The 16144-nt window shown below is 34.5% G+C and overlaps 1 protein-coding gene across 4 annotated transcripts in view; it reads right to left on the bottom strand.

Moving 5' to 3' along the window:
• Positions 1-16144, bottom strand: part of LOC129787860 (homeobox protein abdominal-A-like) — a 40625-nt gene that overhangs the window by 16802 nt on the left and 7679 nt on the right. For 2 of the 4 annotated variants that reach the window (XM_055823684.1, XM_055823682.1), the window contains exon 4: positions 11568-11618. In XM_055823684.1, coding sequence (XP_055679659.1) covers positions 11568-11618 — 51 coding nt within the window. The remainder of the gene's footprint in view (positions 1-11567; positions 11619-16144) is intronic. The other 2 variants (XM_055823683.1, XM_055823685.1) reach the window with 1 other exon arrangement.

Raw genomic sequence — 16144 nt, 5'->3', positions numbered from 1 at the left:
TCACCGCATTAATATTCATAGAAGAAGAATCTTTCTTTGGAAGAAGAAGAAAAAGAAATCCTCCAGTCTAATACAAAATTTTTCAATTTATATGCTTCGCAAGACGAAAAAAAAGAAGAACAACCTCGATATAAATTCTCAAGCATAGAGAGCTTGTTCTCTGTGTGTCTGTTTTCCCTCCGATTCCGATGGCAATAAATAAATGTCTCATACATTATGAGTTGTCTCAATGTCTTTTGTTCAGAAGAGCCCAACGTATGCGTGTCTTCATGCTCCTCTCCTCTAGCCCCCAAAGAGAAGATATCCAATGTGGCGCGGCTTTTTTTCTTCTTCTCATTTTTAATTCTTCTTTTTTTTTGAAGATGTAAATTTAACTCATTTTATATTTATTTGTTGATATAGGGTATCAAAATAATTTCGTGCGGTCCGCAATTATTTTTTTTTTACACAGAGAAAAACACGCAGCAAAAGGGCGAAAATGATGGGATATACGCGCATGATGTTGTTCATACAACAAAGTAGTTGAAACGGTTGGAAAATGATGAATAAATGATGTTTAATTGATCCATTATTTATGTTTACGTACTGCATGATTTATCACCAAGTTCGATGGAGAGGAAATAAGCCCCAACAGCGGTATTCAACAATCATGATAAATCATTTTCCACGCACCACACCGCGAGCCCTCCCCCCGCCTTTCAGCGTTCGCAGTAAGAAAAGACTGGAAAATTTTCATGGAAAAAAAATTAATTTCCAACCAGTTTTGCCACACACAGACGGGGCAAACAAATGAGGCCATTGCGGGTACATCTCCTGCACATTTTTTTCCTCCTCCTCCATCTCCTTGGCTCAATTTCTGCACAATTTATCGCATCCACTGTGCGATTCTTGCCCATTAGTCACTGTCGATTTGCATCTCAAAATATTCACGCGCCAATTGCTCTGTGACACAATTTTTTTTTGCCTTCTTCATCGCATTTCTTATCCCCACAACGATGAATAAAATTCCTTTTGGCGCACACAACCTGTTTCAGCTTTTTTCGGGGAGAGACTCTACACGGCAGTTGGAGAAATAAATTTTAAGATGAAACCCGCATGGATGGACAATTCCGTCTGGGATGACTCTTTTCTTTGAACTCACATCACATTCATGCAAAAGCATTATGTCGGATTTTATTTCACACACTATTCCCCAAAAATGCTTTAAGAAATCATTTGGAAGTGTGTGTGGGATGGTAGCCAATGAAGCCCAGTGTGGAGCTTCAAAGGTAGAACTTCTCCCAAAATGGGGCCAATCTTTTGAGTGAGATAAATTGTGTTGTGCTGCAGTGATTATCCTTTCAGTTAAATAATTCTTGAAATGAATATAATTTCAATATTTGAAGGCTTTTTTGTTATTAAAGTATTCCTGAATATTGATTTAGAGGGGTTTTTTAATTTAATTTTTGATGAAGAAAATGAGAAGAAAATGAAGGTTCTAATGAATTTCCAGAGATTTCTTCTTGAGAATCTTAAAATTAAGAGAATACCTATTCCTCCATTTTTTACAAGAATTCAAAAAAATTCTTTAAGAAAATCTTTTTTAAATTGTTTTATTAATATTTTTAAATTCTAATTTCAAATTTTTTCAAAATATTCTACTGAAGATTTTGTTCATTTTTTTTTAATAATCATTAAAAATTTAAAAAAAAAAACAATATTCTTACATTAATATTTATTTTAAATATGGAATTTTGAAATCAGAGTTAATACATAATTTGTAGAATAAATTCTTTATATTCTCCTGGAAAATTATGAGAATAACCTGAAAATTTAGGGAAACATTTTTTAATTTTCTTTTTATCAAGAAAATCTTATAATTTTTCATTAGAATTGTCAGAAGTCAGTCTACAGGCTACAATAACAAAGAAAAGAAAAACAATGAAGAAGAGAAAATAAAGAAATAAAGGACTTTAAAAGAATTTTTTTTAATCATCCAAATTCTGAAAAATCGTACTTTTCATTCTTAAGAATTAATAGAAATTCACATTCTAGGATCTTTTACAACTAATCTGCAACCTGTACATTCAATTCTCAGCAATAGTATTGAAAAATTATGATCATCTCCTGTTCTTAATTGCACGTCCGCCTGTACATAAACGACGTATATCGCAAGCAATAAATGCCTAAAACCGGAAGTCTTGTTTGCGGGAAAATTTACGATATACAAAGCTTCACAATTTCTCTGAAATTCCGCATTTAACAGTGAAGCTTAGAATCTTTTAGTATTTTTGCACATAATATCCTCTACGTGGAAAATTCTCAAGCCAATGAAAATGTTTTCTTAATGAAAATTTACGAAAATCCTCCTTCTAGCTGGAAAAATACTTTTCAGCTGAATTAGCAATTTCAGTGCTGCATAAATCTGTAGCTTTTATCAAAACTATATATTCTATATTTTATTCTATTGTTGAACATTTTGATAGAGATATGGAGTTCTATTGTACGACCAATTTACAGACTCATGCAATCTTGTGCCAAATTGTGAGTAAATTCCAATCAAAAGTACGCGGAGCATCGGACAAATCCGGGAAGGGGACAGAGTGAAAGAGAGATAGTGTGGGAAAATCAATGTGTGGAGAATTCATATTTCAGTCTGTGGGGTGTTATGCAAACTACCAGCTAAATTGCCACCATTCCAGGGTAATTTCCCAGTGTGTCCGCAACCGAAAGCACCCCATCCCAGTCTCTCAACCCCTTGCGATTTGGCAACTCTTTGCTTGACCAATGCCGGCCTCCGGGGGTCGTTTATCGCAAATGTTGGTTTGTATACACAAATTTAATATATTTAGATGTGACTTCACCCCAAAAAGGGGTTGTCTCGCATTACATTGTATGCATAGATATGCTTCAAGTTCTCTTTTTTATTCCTGCTAAAATTATTGCTGAAGCGCGATATCGGGTTCTTTCAGTTTTTGGGTTGTTGTACGTCTCCATCTGCTATATATGTGAGATGGTACAATATATACAATTTTTTTGTGTGGTCTGTCTTGTCCATTTGAGAATTTATGGTGTTTTTGGCCGGTTCCACACACCATTTCTGCTCTGCAGGCGATGGGAAAGGCGACATTGGTGGAATCTGATGGTGATATTCTCATGATTTAATTTCCCAGGAGGAAATGGAAGTGCCCTGAATCGAATACAACCCTGTAAAATTGCGCATATTGTCCATGCGCGAAATTTTTGGGGGTTATAAAACACGATCAATACTCTCGTTTTGCTGTTTTATGCAGCGACACCCCCAAAAACCCCCAACTCCCTTCCTGGGACAGAGAATCCATCCCCCAAACGTTATCATTCAGAGAAAACCACAAGAAAGATCCACAAAAAATTACTCAAAGAAAATATTTTCCCCTTTTTGTGAGCTTTAAGCTCTTCTGTGCATCAACCCCTTGCGTGAGCAGAAAGCTCCCCAAAAACTAAAATCAAAACTCCCTTTCAAAAGTGTTTGAGAAAACTTTTCAGACACACTGAAAGCAGTATCATTCAATTTGGGGAAATATTTTTGACATTGTAAGGGAGCTTGGGGTGCGGATGGGATTTAACGCCGACGAACAACTCGTTATGCTTAACGAAATTTGCAATTGCCGCTCGACAGTGGGGATTGTTCGACGTCTATATTGTTATTAGGCTGTTCGGTCTAGGCCTCTCTTTTTCTGTGCCACACAAAATGCTTTTCCACCCTTCAGTGTGTGCGCCTTTCTCACTCAAGCACACTTTTCCGCATCAGTCTCTTACTTTCCCTCCAATTGGGGGTGGCTTGTTCAAGTATGTAGAGGTACGCAAAAGAGAGTAAAAGGGGAGACAACGAGGAAGCGAATGACGGATTTTTGCATCTCTTTCACTTTTGGGGGTTCTTTTTTATGGTGCTGCAGAGTTAAGGAAGTTCTAGACCTAAGATTTAGGCGGGGGAATGCTCTTGAAATATTCTTTATTCTCTTCTTCAGAGCTTTTTTATTGAATTTTATATATAATTTGCTTTTACTGTAACAAAAAATTTTTTTTTTAACAAATAGTTTAGGAACTTTTTTAACTTTGAAATAAAAAAAACTAAGGAGACTTGATCTTGAAGAGAAAAACTTCATAAATATAGGCAAATTCTTCAATTTTTTTTAATTCGAAATTTATTTATTAAATAAATCCGCAAAAATTTTAAAAGAAAATTTTCATGAATATTATACCTTTGATTTCTTGAGCTTTTTCATTTTGAAATCAAAAATTAATTTGGTTAAAAATTCATCTTAAATTTGGAAAGGAAATCTCTTGGAATATATAGTCGAATTCTTGAGCTTTTTGGATATTTAAATTTAAATTAAAAAAAAAAAAAAGAAATGATCAAGCTTTGAGAAAGAAAAACTAGTACATGAATGTAGTTTAATCCTAAACTTTTAATTTGAGAAAAAAAAACATCTTTAAATTCCTTGAAAAAAGCTCCATAAATATAAACTGTATAGTTCATTATTTTGTTCATTTAAAAAAATTAATTTCTCTAAAAATTCTGCTTAAACTGTAAAATAAAAGCTTCATGAATATATATATATAGTCCAACTCTTGAGCTTTTAAGATTATTAAAAATGTTAATAAATACTTATTCAGAAATTGTCATTAAAAACAACCCTTAAAGAAATTTTATTAAAATTATTAATTTCTTATAATCTTCTCCCTTTCATGAAAAAAGGTTATTGACAATTCTAAGAGAAAACTCTCTCTTTCTCTCTCTCTCTCTCTCTCTCTCTCTCTCTCTCTGTGAAGTAGCCATCAAAATGTACTTCAATTGAAGAATAAAATCCCATTAAAGCCTGAGAAAAATCTCTCTGGGGAAATTTCCATGGTGGTTTTCTTGACGAGGGGTAATAGAAATATAATATCACATGAAGAAGGGGTCTCTCTCATGTCAAGAACAAATCTCGCAATTTACAATTGGCAATTTATCGTGGTTTTATGCGGATACCACCCCCATTTAACCCATTCGACGATGCAATTCAACCATTTTGCGAGAGAGCAACAGACACCACTGGAGGGGTTGAAAGGAAACTGCCAGAAGGGACACCCTTCGCGCTATTCAAAAGGGGTGTGCAACTTTACATCATTTTTATCATCACAATGTGTCAAAACAGAGCGCAGCAGTGGAAACGAAGGGGTTTGTATCGCCCATTATGTGAAAGATGAGTAAGAAAAAATGGCCGCGGCACTTTGTACAAAAAAACGGAGACTTTCATCATCCTAAATTGCTTTGCTGAGGAGGGCATCAATTGCAATTTTCATTCTTGCAAGGCATTCTTATGCGAAAAATTTTCCATTGTAGCTCTCGAGTGTGTCATAAATAACCAATAAGTGGTAGATATTCCCTCCTTATGGACTTTGTATATAGCAGAGGAAAGCGCTAGAAGAGAGAGAGACGAATGAAAAATCCCTTTCATCCACAGCATTGCCTCTTTGAGCTCTCGTCTTTGAGCTCTTTTGCTTTGCGCATATGTACATAGATAGACCCACCAAGAAGTTTCGCAATTTCGCAAAGAGAAAAAAAAAGAAATTCGCCGAGACGTTTAATATTGCGTCACATTGCCAACTAATGCAAAACTATCAATTGTAGTCGTTTGTGGTTGGAAAGTAGGTGTTATATTTGCATGAAATGCTCCCATAATCGTGCTCAATGGCCATTCTCATGACAACTTTGTCACCCATATTGAAAATAGCCAGACAATTAACATTTTGTCCCCATAATTGCAGTATTACCGCCCCACTTAAATGGCGTATTCTTTCATATTACTTCTGTGCCCTGATAAGGCGCGCACGGAGAATTATTTGTTGAGAGCAAAAATTAAAATATAAATAATTGCTAAATGGATTTTTTTCTTTCATTCTTTTCAACAATGTTAGAGGGCATGAAAGTTAAATATTTTACACGATCTCTTGCCCATGAAATTTTCACACACACTCGCCATGCGTCAGTGGAAATGGTTTGCTCTCTTGCTCATTTCCTTATCACAATCTCACGCATGTTTCACGCCAATTATTTCTCAATAACGCGCGAGATTTGCGAGAATCTCAAATTGAGAAGTTATTTGGGGCTGAGGTCTGTGTTTTAGGTTTTTTTTTTGCTCAAAACAGGAAGATTAATTAGCTAGCAATTTGTTTGTAAATATATAGCAGAGCTTTCGATAATTTCGTATAAGGAATAGAAGGATTTTTTTTATTCTTTTAAGGTTTGATTCTTTGATTTATTTTTTGATTTATGATTTTTACTGTAAAATAGGGTAAGTTTATTCGAATTTTATACATCAAAATCAGCAAGCCTAATAAGAAGATTTTTAATCAAATTTGAATTCTAATCTGTCAAAAAATGATTTTATTCAACTTTAGCAAGATACTAAAAAGTATTCTAATACAGAAAATTGCAAAAGATTTTAGAGACATAAAATGACTATTTTTGCGTCGAAATCAGCAAAATATCAGACATTTTTCAGTAAATCATTTAAATTTTTAATTTGTTTAAGAATAATTATAAGTAATTAAGATAGAATTTTACGCAAAATATGGCTAAAATTATTAAGTTCACAAAATTCTCTAATTTTTATGTCCTTCAGTAGGATATCAGACTTCTTACGATGAAAAATTTCAAAACATTTATAAAGGAATTGATGCACGAATATATGAAAGATGATCCTCTATCGTAGAACTCCAGAAACAAAAATAATAAACATTTATTTTGACTAGAAAAAAACTCCATGGAAAATGAGCGACAAGTCTACAAAAAAGTTTTCAAACATTTTTTATAGGGAAAAAAACGTCAAATGGCGTCGCAATATTTGAATTTTTTGGCAATTTTTATTTGCACTTTTCGATGTGATCCCAGTGGATTTTGGGGAGTTTCTCTCGCGATTCTTCAATGTTTTTTGATCCTCTACAAGATGGAATGGGTTAAAATTGTTCTGCGATAGAGGATCATCTTTCATATATTCGTGCATCAATTCCTTTGCAAAAGAATGATATTCTTTATCAAATTCAGCAAGATATTAGGGATATTTTTCCAAAAAAATTTACAAAATAGATAATTTTTACATCTAAATCAGACATAATTCAACGAAGTTAAATAAAAGTTCCTCCTCAATAAATTGTTCAGCACAAACCTCTCTCCCAAAGATACTCTTTGGCCAATTCTGCAAAATATCCTCGGACACTCACAGAGTGAGGGAGTGTTAATAACTCGCCGAAGAAGTATAGAGGATGTGGGCTGGTGTACAGGGGGAGGGGGTGAAGAAAAATTGTGGCAAGAGGTCGTAAAATTTTTCGAAGGCGATGGGGAGACAATAAAAGGACGCTCTCAGTGGGAAATTTATGAGTCCCACCAGTAGGGAGACATCTACTCCATTTTCGGGGGGAGAGAGTAAATTAAAAAAAAATACCCAAACCCATCTCACGATGGGGAACTTGTGGGCAACAAATGCAAATTTCCTCACCCATCGTCGCACACAATATATTAAATAAATACAAAAGAGAATCACTTAAAGTGCATTTTGCAAAATCTCCCGACACTATCTCCATTATTTGTGGGCACGCTGAGATATGAGGGAAGAGAGACAAGAAGTTGTGCTCAAGTGGAACTATAAATTATGTCGTGCGATTTAATTGAAAATTCCACGCGGAGATTTTTGCCACCCCTTTTTCGGGGAACTTCTCTGCGCCTTATCTCCCCCTTCGCGGCAGAGGGAGGATAAGAATATTTACGAGCACCGCGGAATTTATGGTTCACCTTCTGCACGATGCTATGGTACACAATCGAACCACTGCGCTGTTCCTTTTTGGCATAAGATAAAACCTTCAATGATTTATTTCCTCCATTTTAATAGAATCCTCCTCTGTGCATCCACCATTTTGCAAAAGAGATTTTCACCATGATCCCAATTAAGAAAATATTCTCGGTGCGCGCACTCCTTTTGCGGTGGCTCCTTTTCTGCTATTTTCTATCTTCTCAACAATCATCAATGGGTATATAAAGTAATTAATGTGATTGCAGCCATTAAGACGAGAGACACTCGATGGGGTTTTTCTCTGTCTCACTCTGTGTGTGCAAACAATTTTGCCACAAACATAAAGTACCGCAAAAAATTGTGTTCTGTCGCGCATTATGTCGAGGAAAAGCTGGTGGACCACAGAGAGGAGAAAAATCTCCTCCAAGTGGTGAGATCATCATTGACCATAAATTGCCGTCTATGACTCGATTCAATTGATGAAATGGTCAAATATTGCTGCAATTTCCAACATTACTACTATGTGGGTTCTTGTGGGTACGCTTTTTTGCACAATTTGCACTTCTCAAGTGCAATTAATTTGTGAAAATGAGGTGTTTTCTGTGCGGGGAAAGAAGTTGCAAATGAGGTGCTTGAAGAGGTCACATGCAGTGATGATGATGAGAGGAAAAAAATCAAAAGAAATGATGATTGAGACTTTAAGAAGAATCACGATGAATTTGATGAATGGACAACTGGTTTGCAGTCAAGAAGCTCGCAATTGAGAAGATTTTCCAAGGAACTTCTTAAAGCTGATTGAACGATTTAAATAAATTTAGTAGATTTAAGAAATTTTATTTAATTAATTAGCAGAATGAAATTGTCAAAACTATTAGAATTGTTCTCTACTAAAAGACACTGGAAAATTAAGAAAAACATCCTTTAAAGAATGAAAAAGAAAAAAAATTAATCATTCAGCCACGAAGAAATCATCCAGCTTAGGTCTCCTCAGCATATTTTATTTAATTAATTAGCAGAATCAATTATCAAAACAATAAGAATTTTCTCTACTAAAATTACTAAAAAATAAGAAAAAAATTCATTCAAAGAATTAAAAAATAAATTCATCAGTCGACCGCAAAGAAATTGTTCCGCTTAGGTCTCTTCAGCATCTTCAGCGCAAGTTTTATTGCTACATACATTTTTTTTGGGGGCATCTAGCGCTCCATATCAAATTGTGATGCGTAAGGGAGATTAAATGGTACAACCGAGGCAAACAGTATTAATTTCTCGATAAACACAAAATTTATCTCACATTTCGGCCCAGTCGTCATTTGTTCCCCCTTGAAGAGGGCCCCTCAATGGCGGAAGTGAAAAGTGCGTGAAGTGAGAAAAAAAAACGTCTTTGATGAAAAGAGGAGAAAATTCTAAAGTATCGAGAGAGCCAAAGGAACGCATATAAACGGAGAAGAATGTTAGTGAATTTAACGCTCTTGCTCCCCAATTGCGTTTGAGAAGATAAATTCAATGCTTTGCCATTTTATAGGAGAGGCCCCTCATTGAACATTGCGGCGCGGGGGTGGAGGGTAGAAAAGGGCGAATGTCCCATCGGAAGAGTCCGCCATTCGTGTTTTATGACTTATTTACGATCTCTCGCCACAATTGCGATTCGCATCTTCTTCAATGTGATTCGATTTTCCTTCAGAGAGAGAGCCAAAAAGAAAAACCTTCCTCCACCACCCACCAACAAAATGCTCCCCCCAAAAACCACACACAGCCCCCATGTGACGGGACAATGTTATATATTGAAAAATTTGCAGTGTGTGTGCCCATTTTATTGGCATCACACAAATTATTCCACAAACAGAATGGGTCCCATTCATTTGACTTGTCGACTCGGTAAGAATTTATGTACTTGAAGTGATTTAAATCATAAATTTCTCTCTGCCTCTCTGTCTTTTTTTTGCACACCACCAACCAACCTTTTTCCACCCATTTCAAATGTTTGTGGCTTTTTGCCTGGCTTGGAGTGAATTAAATGAAATAAAAAAAAACCAAACTGCTGAACTAAAACATGCAAAAGCACGTTTTTAATTATATTTTCCATCTCTGGACTAAAGTGATTTATAGCACATAATTATGTGGCATGCACCAAGGTTGCAAAGTCTTGTTTTTAAAACTTTTAATGGTATCTCGCTCGCTCTAAGCAAATTGCCAGGGAGCTTTTTTTTTAATACTTATTCGTGTCACGAGAGTCCCGAGAAAAACGAGGGAAGAATTTATTGTGATGGGAGATTGAAAAGCTTTTTGGGTTGAAATTCTTCTTTGGCGCGATGAGATACCATCTGCCACTGAGTCTGCGACAGGAGACAATATGGGCTTGGTTTGCAGACGACAGATTAATTGTTTCTTGAGAAATTCTCATTCTTTATTTATAAGAAATTTAACAGAAAATTAAGCAAATATGGCAGAGTAGGAACGTTTAAAATTGAAATAAAAAAAATCCACATGACCCTGATAAAGTTCTAGAAATTAGCGAAAGCTCAAGAAAACTTTAAAATTCTTCCAAGCCAAGAATTGAATGTTTTAACGCCGATAGATTTTTATTTAGAAGTCAAAAGAAATTATTTCGAAGGTAAAAATTAACGTAACGTTAGAAGTCATGTCAAATTTTATTTTAAAAAAATGAAAGCTTTTGAATAAACGTCAAACATTAGAATAAGTGTCAAACATTAAAGTTAAATATTGTAACAAAAATGTCAAAATATCTAAATTAACGTCAAACGTAAAATGACAGAAAAACACCCCTTCGAATAAATTCCTAGTTACACCCCTATCTAAATTAATTTCCACAATTTTAGTACAATTTTTTATTGATTTAAAATGTGAAGAAGAAAAAATCTCTTAAAAGTAATCCTTTGCACTCTTCCGCAGAATTTTTCGCACAAAGCAAACACAAATTTACTCCACAGGTGAAGACGCCATGGAAAGAATTTCTTCTTATATGAGGAAAGGTGAGAGTTGAAGATGGTTGACGGAGGGTCACACACGTAAAGAAAAGGAGGAGCTCTCGAGTGCAAGAGAAGGACAATATATTTTTCAAAGAGGTATAAAACTATTTGAAAGTTTTTACAACACCTTTGAGCCAAATCCCCGTCGTCCCTTTACCCCTGCCGTATGTTCTTTTCTTCTTTGAGAACCATGAAGAAGAAGAAAAAATCTCAAAACACGAAAGGGTGACATATTTTACGACGTGAAAGTTTTATTTTGTGACGCAAATCAAAACATTTTGAACAGCAGAGACTTTCTCATGGAAGGACTCGCACTCTTTCTTTCTTTTTGGGCTTGTGTGAGGAAGAAATGTATCTTCGAGGGCGCGCATATATAACATATTTTGATATGTTTTGGGTAAGAAAGACGAAAGAAAGCACATTAAAAAGCGATAAAATGGATTCTTAAAATGTCAATTGCCTCAGAAATACTACCATAAAAATCACTATTATATGCTATTTTATGTGTTCCGGTGTCTAATTTATCAGACATGCCGCAAAAGATGCTTCATTTTGTTGAAAAGAACTCGCATACACGCCTCATGCTGGAGCAGGCGATACTTGTGAGAGCCTCCACTTTTATTAGAAGGCTCTCCTGGCCCATTTCTCCGGGGCGATAGAAAGAGGGATTCACGGTGTGCGTCAATATCAACTTTTAGTGGGTCATATCGCAGCTTTTATGGGGCCCTTTCAGAGGAACGCCAAGGAGGGAGCGTAGTATGATTAAAAATGCTAAAATGTAACTTACCATTGAAATCAGCGCAAACGACACGGTCGAAGGGTCCGTTCATCCACTCTGCTAAAAACAAGGAAATTGTGTTAATTCTCACCATTAAAATGTCATAAAGAAAATTCAATTAATTTTAAAGTTCTCATGGAATCCTCACAAAATCATTAATCATCCCAATCAGGGTTACTTTCGGTGAAATATCCATTTTGAAAATTATATTTCAGGGAAATATATGATTTTCCGCAAGATTAATTTCTTTTTTAATTATATTCCAATTAATTTATGTAGAATTTTCGTTTATTTTGACGATTTTGGCGTGAATTGAGCCATAATGTTGACTTTTATGGGGATTTTTTTTTATGATTCTTTGTGGGTATTAATTTTCTTTTAAAACCAAACAACAATTTTTTTTAACAACAATTTTAGAAGAAAGAAATAATTTAAAATTTGAAATAAATTTTAAATTAAATGTCTTATGGGTGAAATTCACTAGTTAGTCAGACTTGAGTTTTCTTAAGAATATTTAAAGTTTTCATAAAATTTCTTCAGATTTTGTAAGAAAAAACTTAAGGTTTCCTAAGAAAAATTTAGGATTTTTAAGTTTTCTTAAGCGAAACTTGAGATTTCTTCAGTCAGACTGAATCTGCATAGTGCACCTGAAAATATGCATTTTGCTCTATTTACTTAAGAAATTCTAAGATTCGCTTAAGAAAACTTAAAAATATTAAATTTTTCTTAGGAAAACTTTAGTTTTTTCTTAAAGATTCTTAAGAAAACTCATGAAAACTTAAGACACTCTTAAGAAAACTTAAAGAATCTTGAGAAAACTCAAGTCTTTCTTAGGGAATTTTAAGTCTGTCTGACTAATGAATAACACCCTTAGATTAAATATTTAATTAGTTTTTAAAATATAATCAAAGGAAAATTTTTGAAAAATTGCAAGAAAAATGAGGAAAATACCTTCAAAGTTCTGAAGATAATTTGATTAATTTTTCTTTGACTTTTTATCATTAAAAAAATAAATGTACATAATAATTTTCATGTAAAACTAATTAAATTTGAATAAAATTGAAAGTAGCCTTCAAACAATCTCAAAGCAAAATTTTATTTAATCTTTTCCTTGACATTGAGCCTTATTCAGCGGTCAAGAAACCCTTGAAATTCGCTTGAAATCTTGAAATTTCAGTACAAAATTCAAAGATTTCAAGGGTTTCTTGGTCGCTGAATTAAGCTCATTATGTCTTATTCAAGATTTTTTATTTATTTTTTGTTATATTTCGTAGGTATTTATTCTATTCATCAGGTCGATAAAGATTTCATTGATCTCTAAAAAAAAACTAAAGAAAAATGAGAGATAAATAGTTAAGGAAAATTTAAGAAAAAATTAAGGAAAGTTTAGGAATAATTCCCAAATTCTTTTCTTTTTTAATTCTCAATTTTAAATCTCTAATAAAGTAACATTTAGTGGCCATTCAGAGACGCATCATTCTCAATCATTTATGCAAGAAAGTAAGAGTACTCGTGGTGTGAATGGGCGCGTTCTCAGTCATTTGAGGTGGAGGAAAAATATCCTGTTTATTTTAAATTGTTCTGGGTTGTGGTTAAAATGTTTAATTTGAGGAGTTTATGCTATGAGAAAATAAACAAATTGATCTTTTTTTTCTTCTTCCTTCTCGTGTTGTGAGCCCGTAGAAGAGCAAAACGCGGCATTCCACCCATGAGGAGTGCTGTAAGTGTTGGAACACTAAACATAATATAAACTTCAAACGATTTACTTTTACAATATAACCCCAACAGAGAAGTCTCAAATGATAATTAACAAATGCTCTAAACGCTATTTTATAATTTATCCCCCCCCACTCCCCCGCCCGCGCATGAGAATTCTCAATCGAGCTGCGTGATAAATTGGCAAAAAAAATGTAATTAACTTTTCACGAAATGGGCTGTTTAAGTAGGTACCTAATGGTAAAATGAGGGGATATGTGTAGCATTGTTAATATGTGTCGTGTCACGACACTATTGAGCTCCAAATTGGTGTGTTAACAAACATATTATCACGCAGTTTTCATCGGAATGCCCTAATACCACATTGTACAATTTTTTTCACACACTAAACTTTTTTTACACACCGCCAACAATCTCTCTCTTATTTTCTTTTTTTTTATTACACATCCAAACCAACTTCTATGATGATTAATTAAAATGTGGTGTATATGTGCCTCTATTTTGCTCGCACAATCACTTTGACCGGTGTGTACGCAGGAGGGGAAGTGAGAGAGGCAGAAGAAAAAAAATCACCATGTCAAATTATGATGATTATTGCCATTATTTGACTTTTATTATTGTTATAGCCCCACAAAAATTAGTGTAATGTGCTCAAGCGGGGGCTTCTGTGTGTTGTATATATTTCTCAGGCCATTGATAATTTTATTCGAGAGATTTCTGCCGGCTTTCCTTCCTCACAGACTCAAAAAAAATTTTTTTTTCTTCGGAAATCCGCTAAAATATTGAGTTTTTTTCTTCTTGGCCTTGTTAACACACCGAAAGAACGAAAGAACTCGCCCAAATTGTAGATAGTAAATTCAATGCAGCATAAGCTGCACACAGTGGAGACGCCTGGTGTACACCTGGGTTTCTTTTCTCTCACAGCAAGAAGAAAAAATATATAATTATTTTTCCGATACTGGCAAAATATTCCTTTTGCCACACGTCAATCATTCATTTTGAGATGGAAATGTGGCCATTAAAAATCACTTTTATAAATAATACCAAACATTTGGTTGTTGGTAAACCGTGCGGCCATTGGAATTGCGCACGGAGAACATTTAACCGAAAAGTATAACACGAAGGAAGAAAAAAGAAAGAAGAAATCTATTTCCGTTTGAGAGCGGTATGGGCGCGAATGAGATTCTAAATGGCCAATTTCAGCATCGTCTAAACAGATGCAATATGGCTGTGAGAAAGATATTTTGTATGCTAATGGAGTGTCTAATGTATATGGATTTCATCCACAAAATCACCCACAATATTGATTGATCGTACAGGCACCACACGGTGAAAATTTGGAGCATTGCCCCGCACCCAGACTCGGAGGAGAAATTCACCAATTTATCGTGATCATTGTTGCGCATTCTTATGCAATAAAAATCATCATTTTGGTATTAATAAATATTCCCACCGAATAGTTTTTGGCTTCTAAATTATCTAAAGTAATAGCTTAGAATTTATCTATGGGGTTGGGTGAGAAAATTACTATATAGTTCTGTGATTTGCGGGATTTACGTGGAGATCACAGTAGTGGGCATGAAAATAGAGCCACAGTGCTTTAGAATGTTTTTCTTTTTCTCTTTAACTAAACTTTTAATCGACCATAAGACGTTAAAATTTAAATTACTACAAGAAATAAATTTTCTTTTAATACGTTTTGTGGATACTAATAGCCTTCTTAAGGTCTTTACGTAATGAATTTGTCAAAAAATGAAGAAAATTCCAGGAAAACGTCTTCAAAAATTCTTTAAAAGTTTTATCAAGTCTTTAATTGAGTCTTATTAAATTTTAAATTTCTTATTTTTTAATTTTCTCAAAATTTTTACTCATTCCACTAAACAAAGAAAATTCTTTTCCAAGTAAAACGATCCCATGAAGTTGACCAACACTGAATTTATCCACTAATACCATCAACACCATGCCTTCATGGATAATTCCGATAATTCTCAATCGATGAAAGAACAAATTATTGGCAGATAAATTATTGGCAATTCGTTAGGGGAACTTAAGCCACAGAAGAATTGCAAATAGAATAAATTTTATTTTCAAATAAAACTAAAAAAAAACCCTCTCAGGCGCAATGGTGTCGCAGAGTCTTGTGAAGAAATGTACACGTTGCACCTCACATTGCAGCTCATTTTCTTTGCCATTAAATCAATCTTTTACGACAATGTCGAATAGCTAATAATGGCGATTATCGCAGTGAGAATCAGAAATAAAGTGTGGGGTAGTTTTTTCTTCTTTTAGAATCCTCCCTTTGCATTTCAATTTACTCCAGAACGTCAAGCATTTAGTCAGTATTTTTGCCCCTTAAATCATGCACATAGGTTGTGGCCACAGCATGGCTGCTGCATGTTGTAAAAGCATATAGTGACACCCATCTTATGGTGCTTCTTTTTGACCATTTCTCCGTTCACCATCGTAACAATCATCCCATTGGCAATGGGGTACTTAAGTATGGGCGCTAAAATAGTGTTAGCTCTTTGCCTTTCCATCCACGTGTTTTTCCACCTCCCCGCCCGTATGTGGTGTGTGTGTGTTTGTTTATAAAAATGACTCTGCTTGGGCTATGAAAAAAGTCATTTTCCTCTGCATATAGACGTAATTTTCTTAATAAAAACCAGTTAAATGGGACAATATAGATTTATTTTAGTGTTATGGTTTGTTTTATAATTTTTCTTTGCTTTTATTATGCTCCCATATAGTCCTCTCGCGTATACTTCTCGCGTGGAAGAGGCGCACACAGGAAAAAAAAGTTTCAACCACCCCCATCTTTGGAATGTCTTCATTGCTTCTTTTTTTTTTTTTACTCCTACACCCCCAGAAAG

Source organism: Lutzomyia longipalpis, chromosome 1 (assembly GCF_024334085.1).
Source record: "Lutzomyia longipalpis isolate SR_M1_2022 chromosome 1, ASM2433408v1".
Classification (NCBI taxonomy): Eukaryota; Metazoa; Arthropoda; class Insecta; order Diptera; family Psychodidae; genus Lutzomyia; species Lutzomyia longipalpis.
The sequence above is the reverse complement of the archived record's forward strand: the minus strand, read 5'-3'. Positions and strand labels throughout refer to the sequence as shown.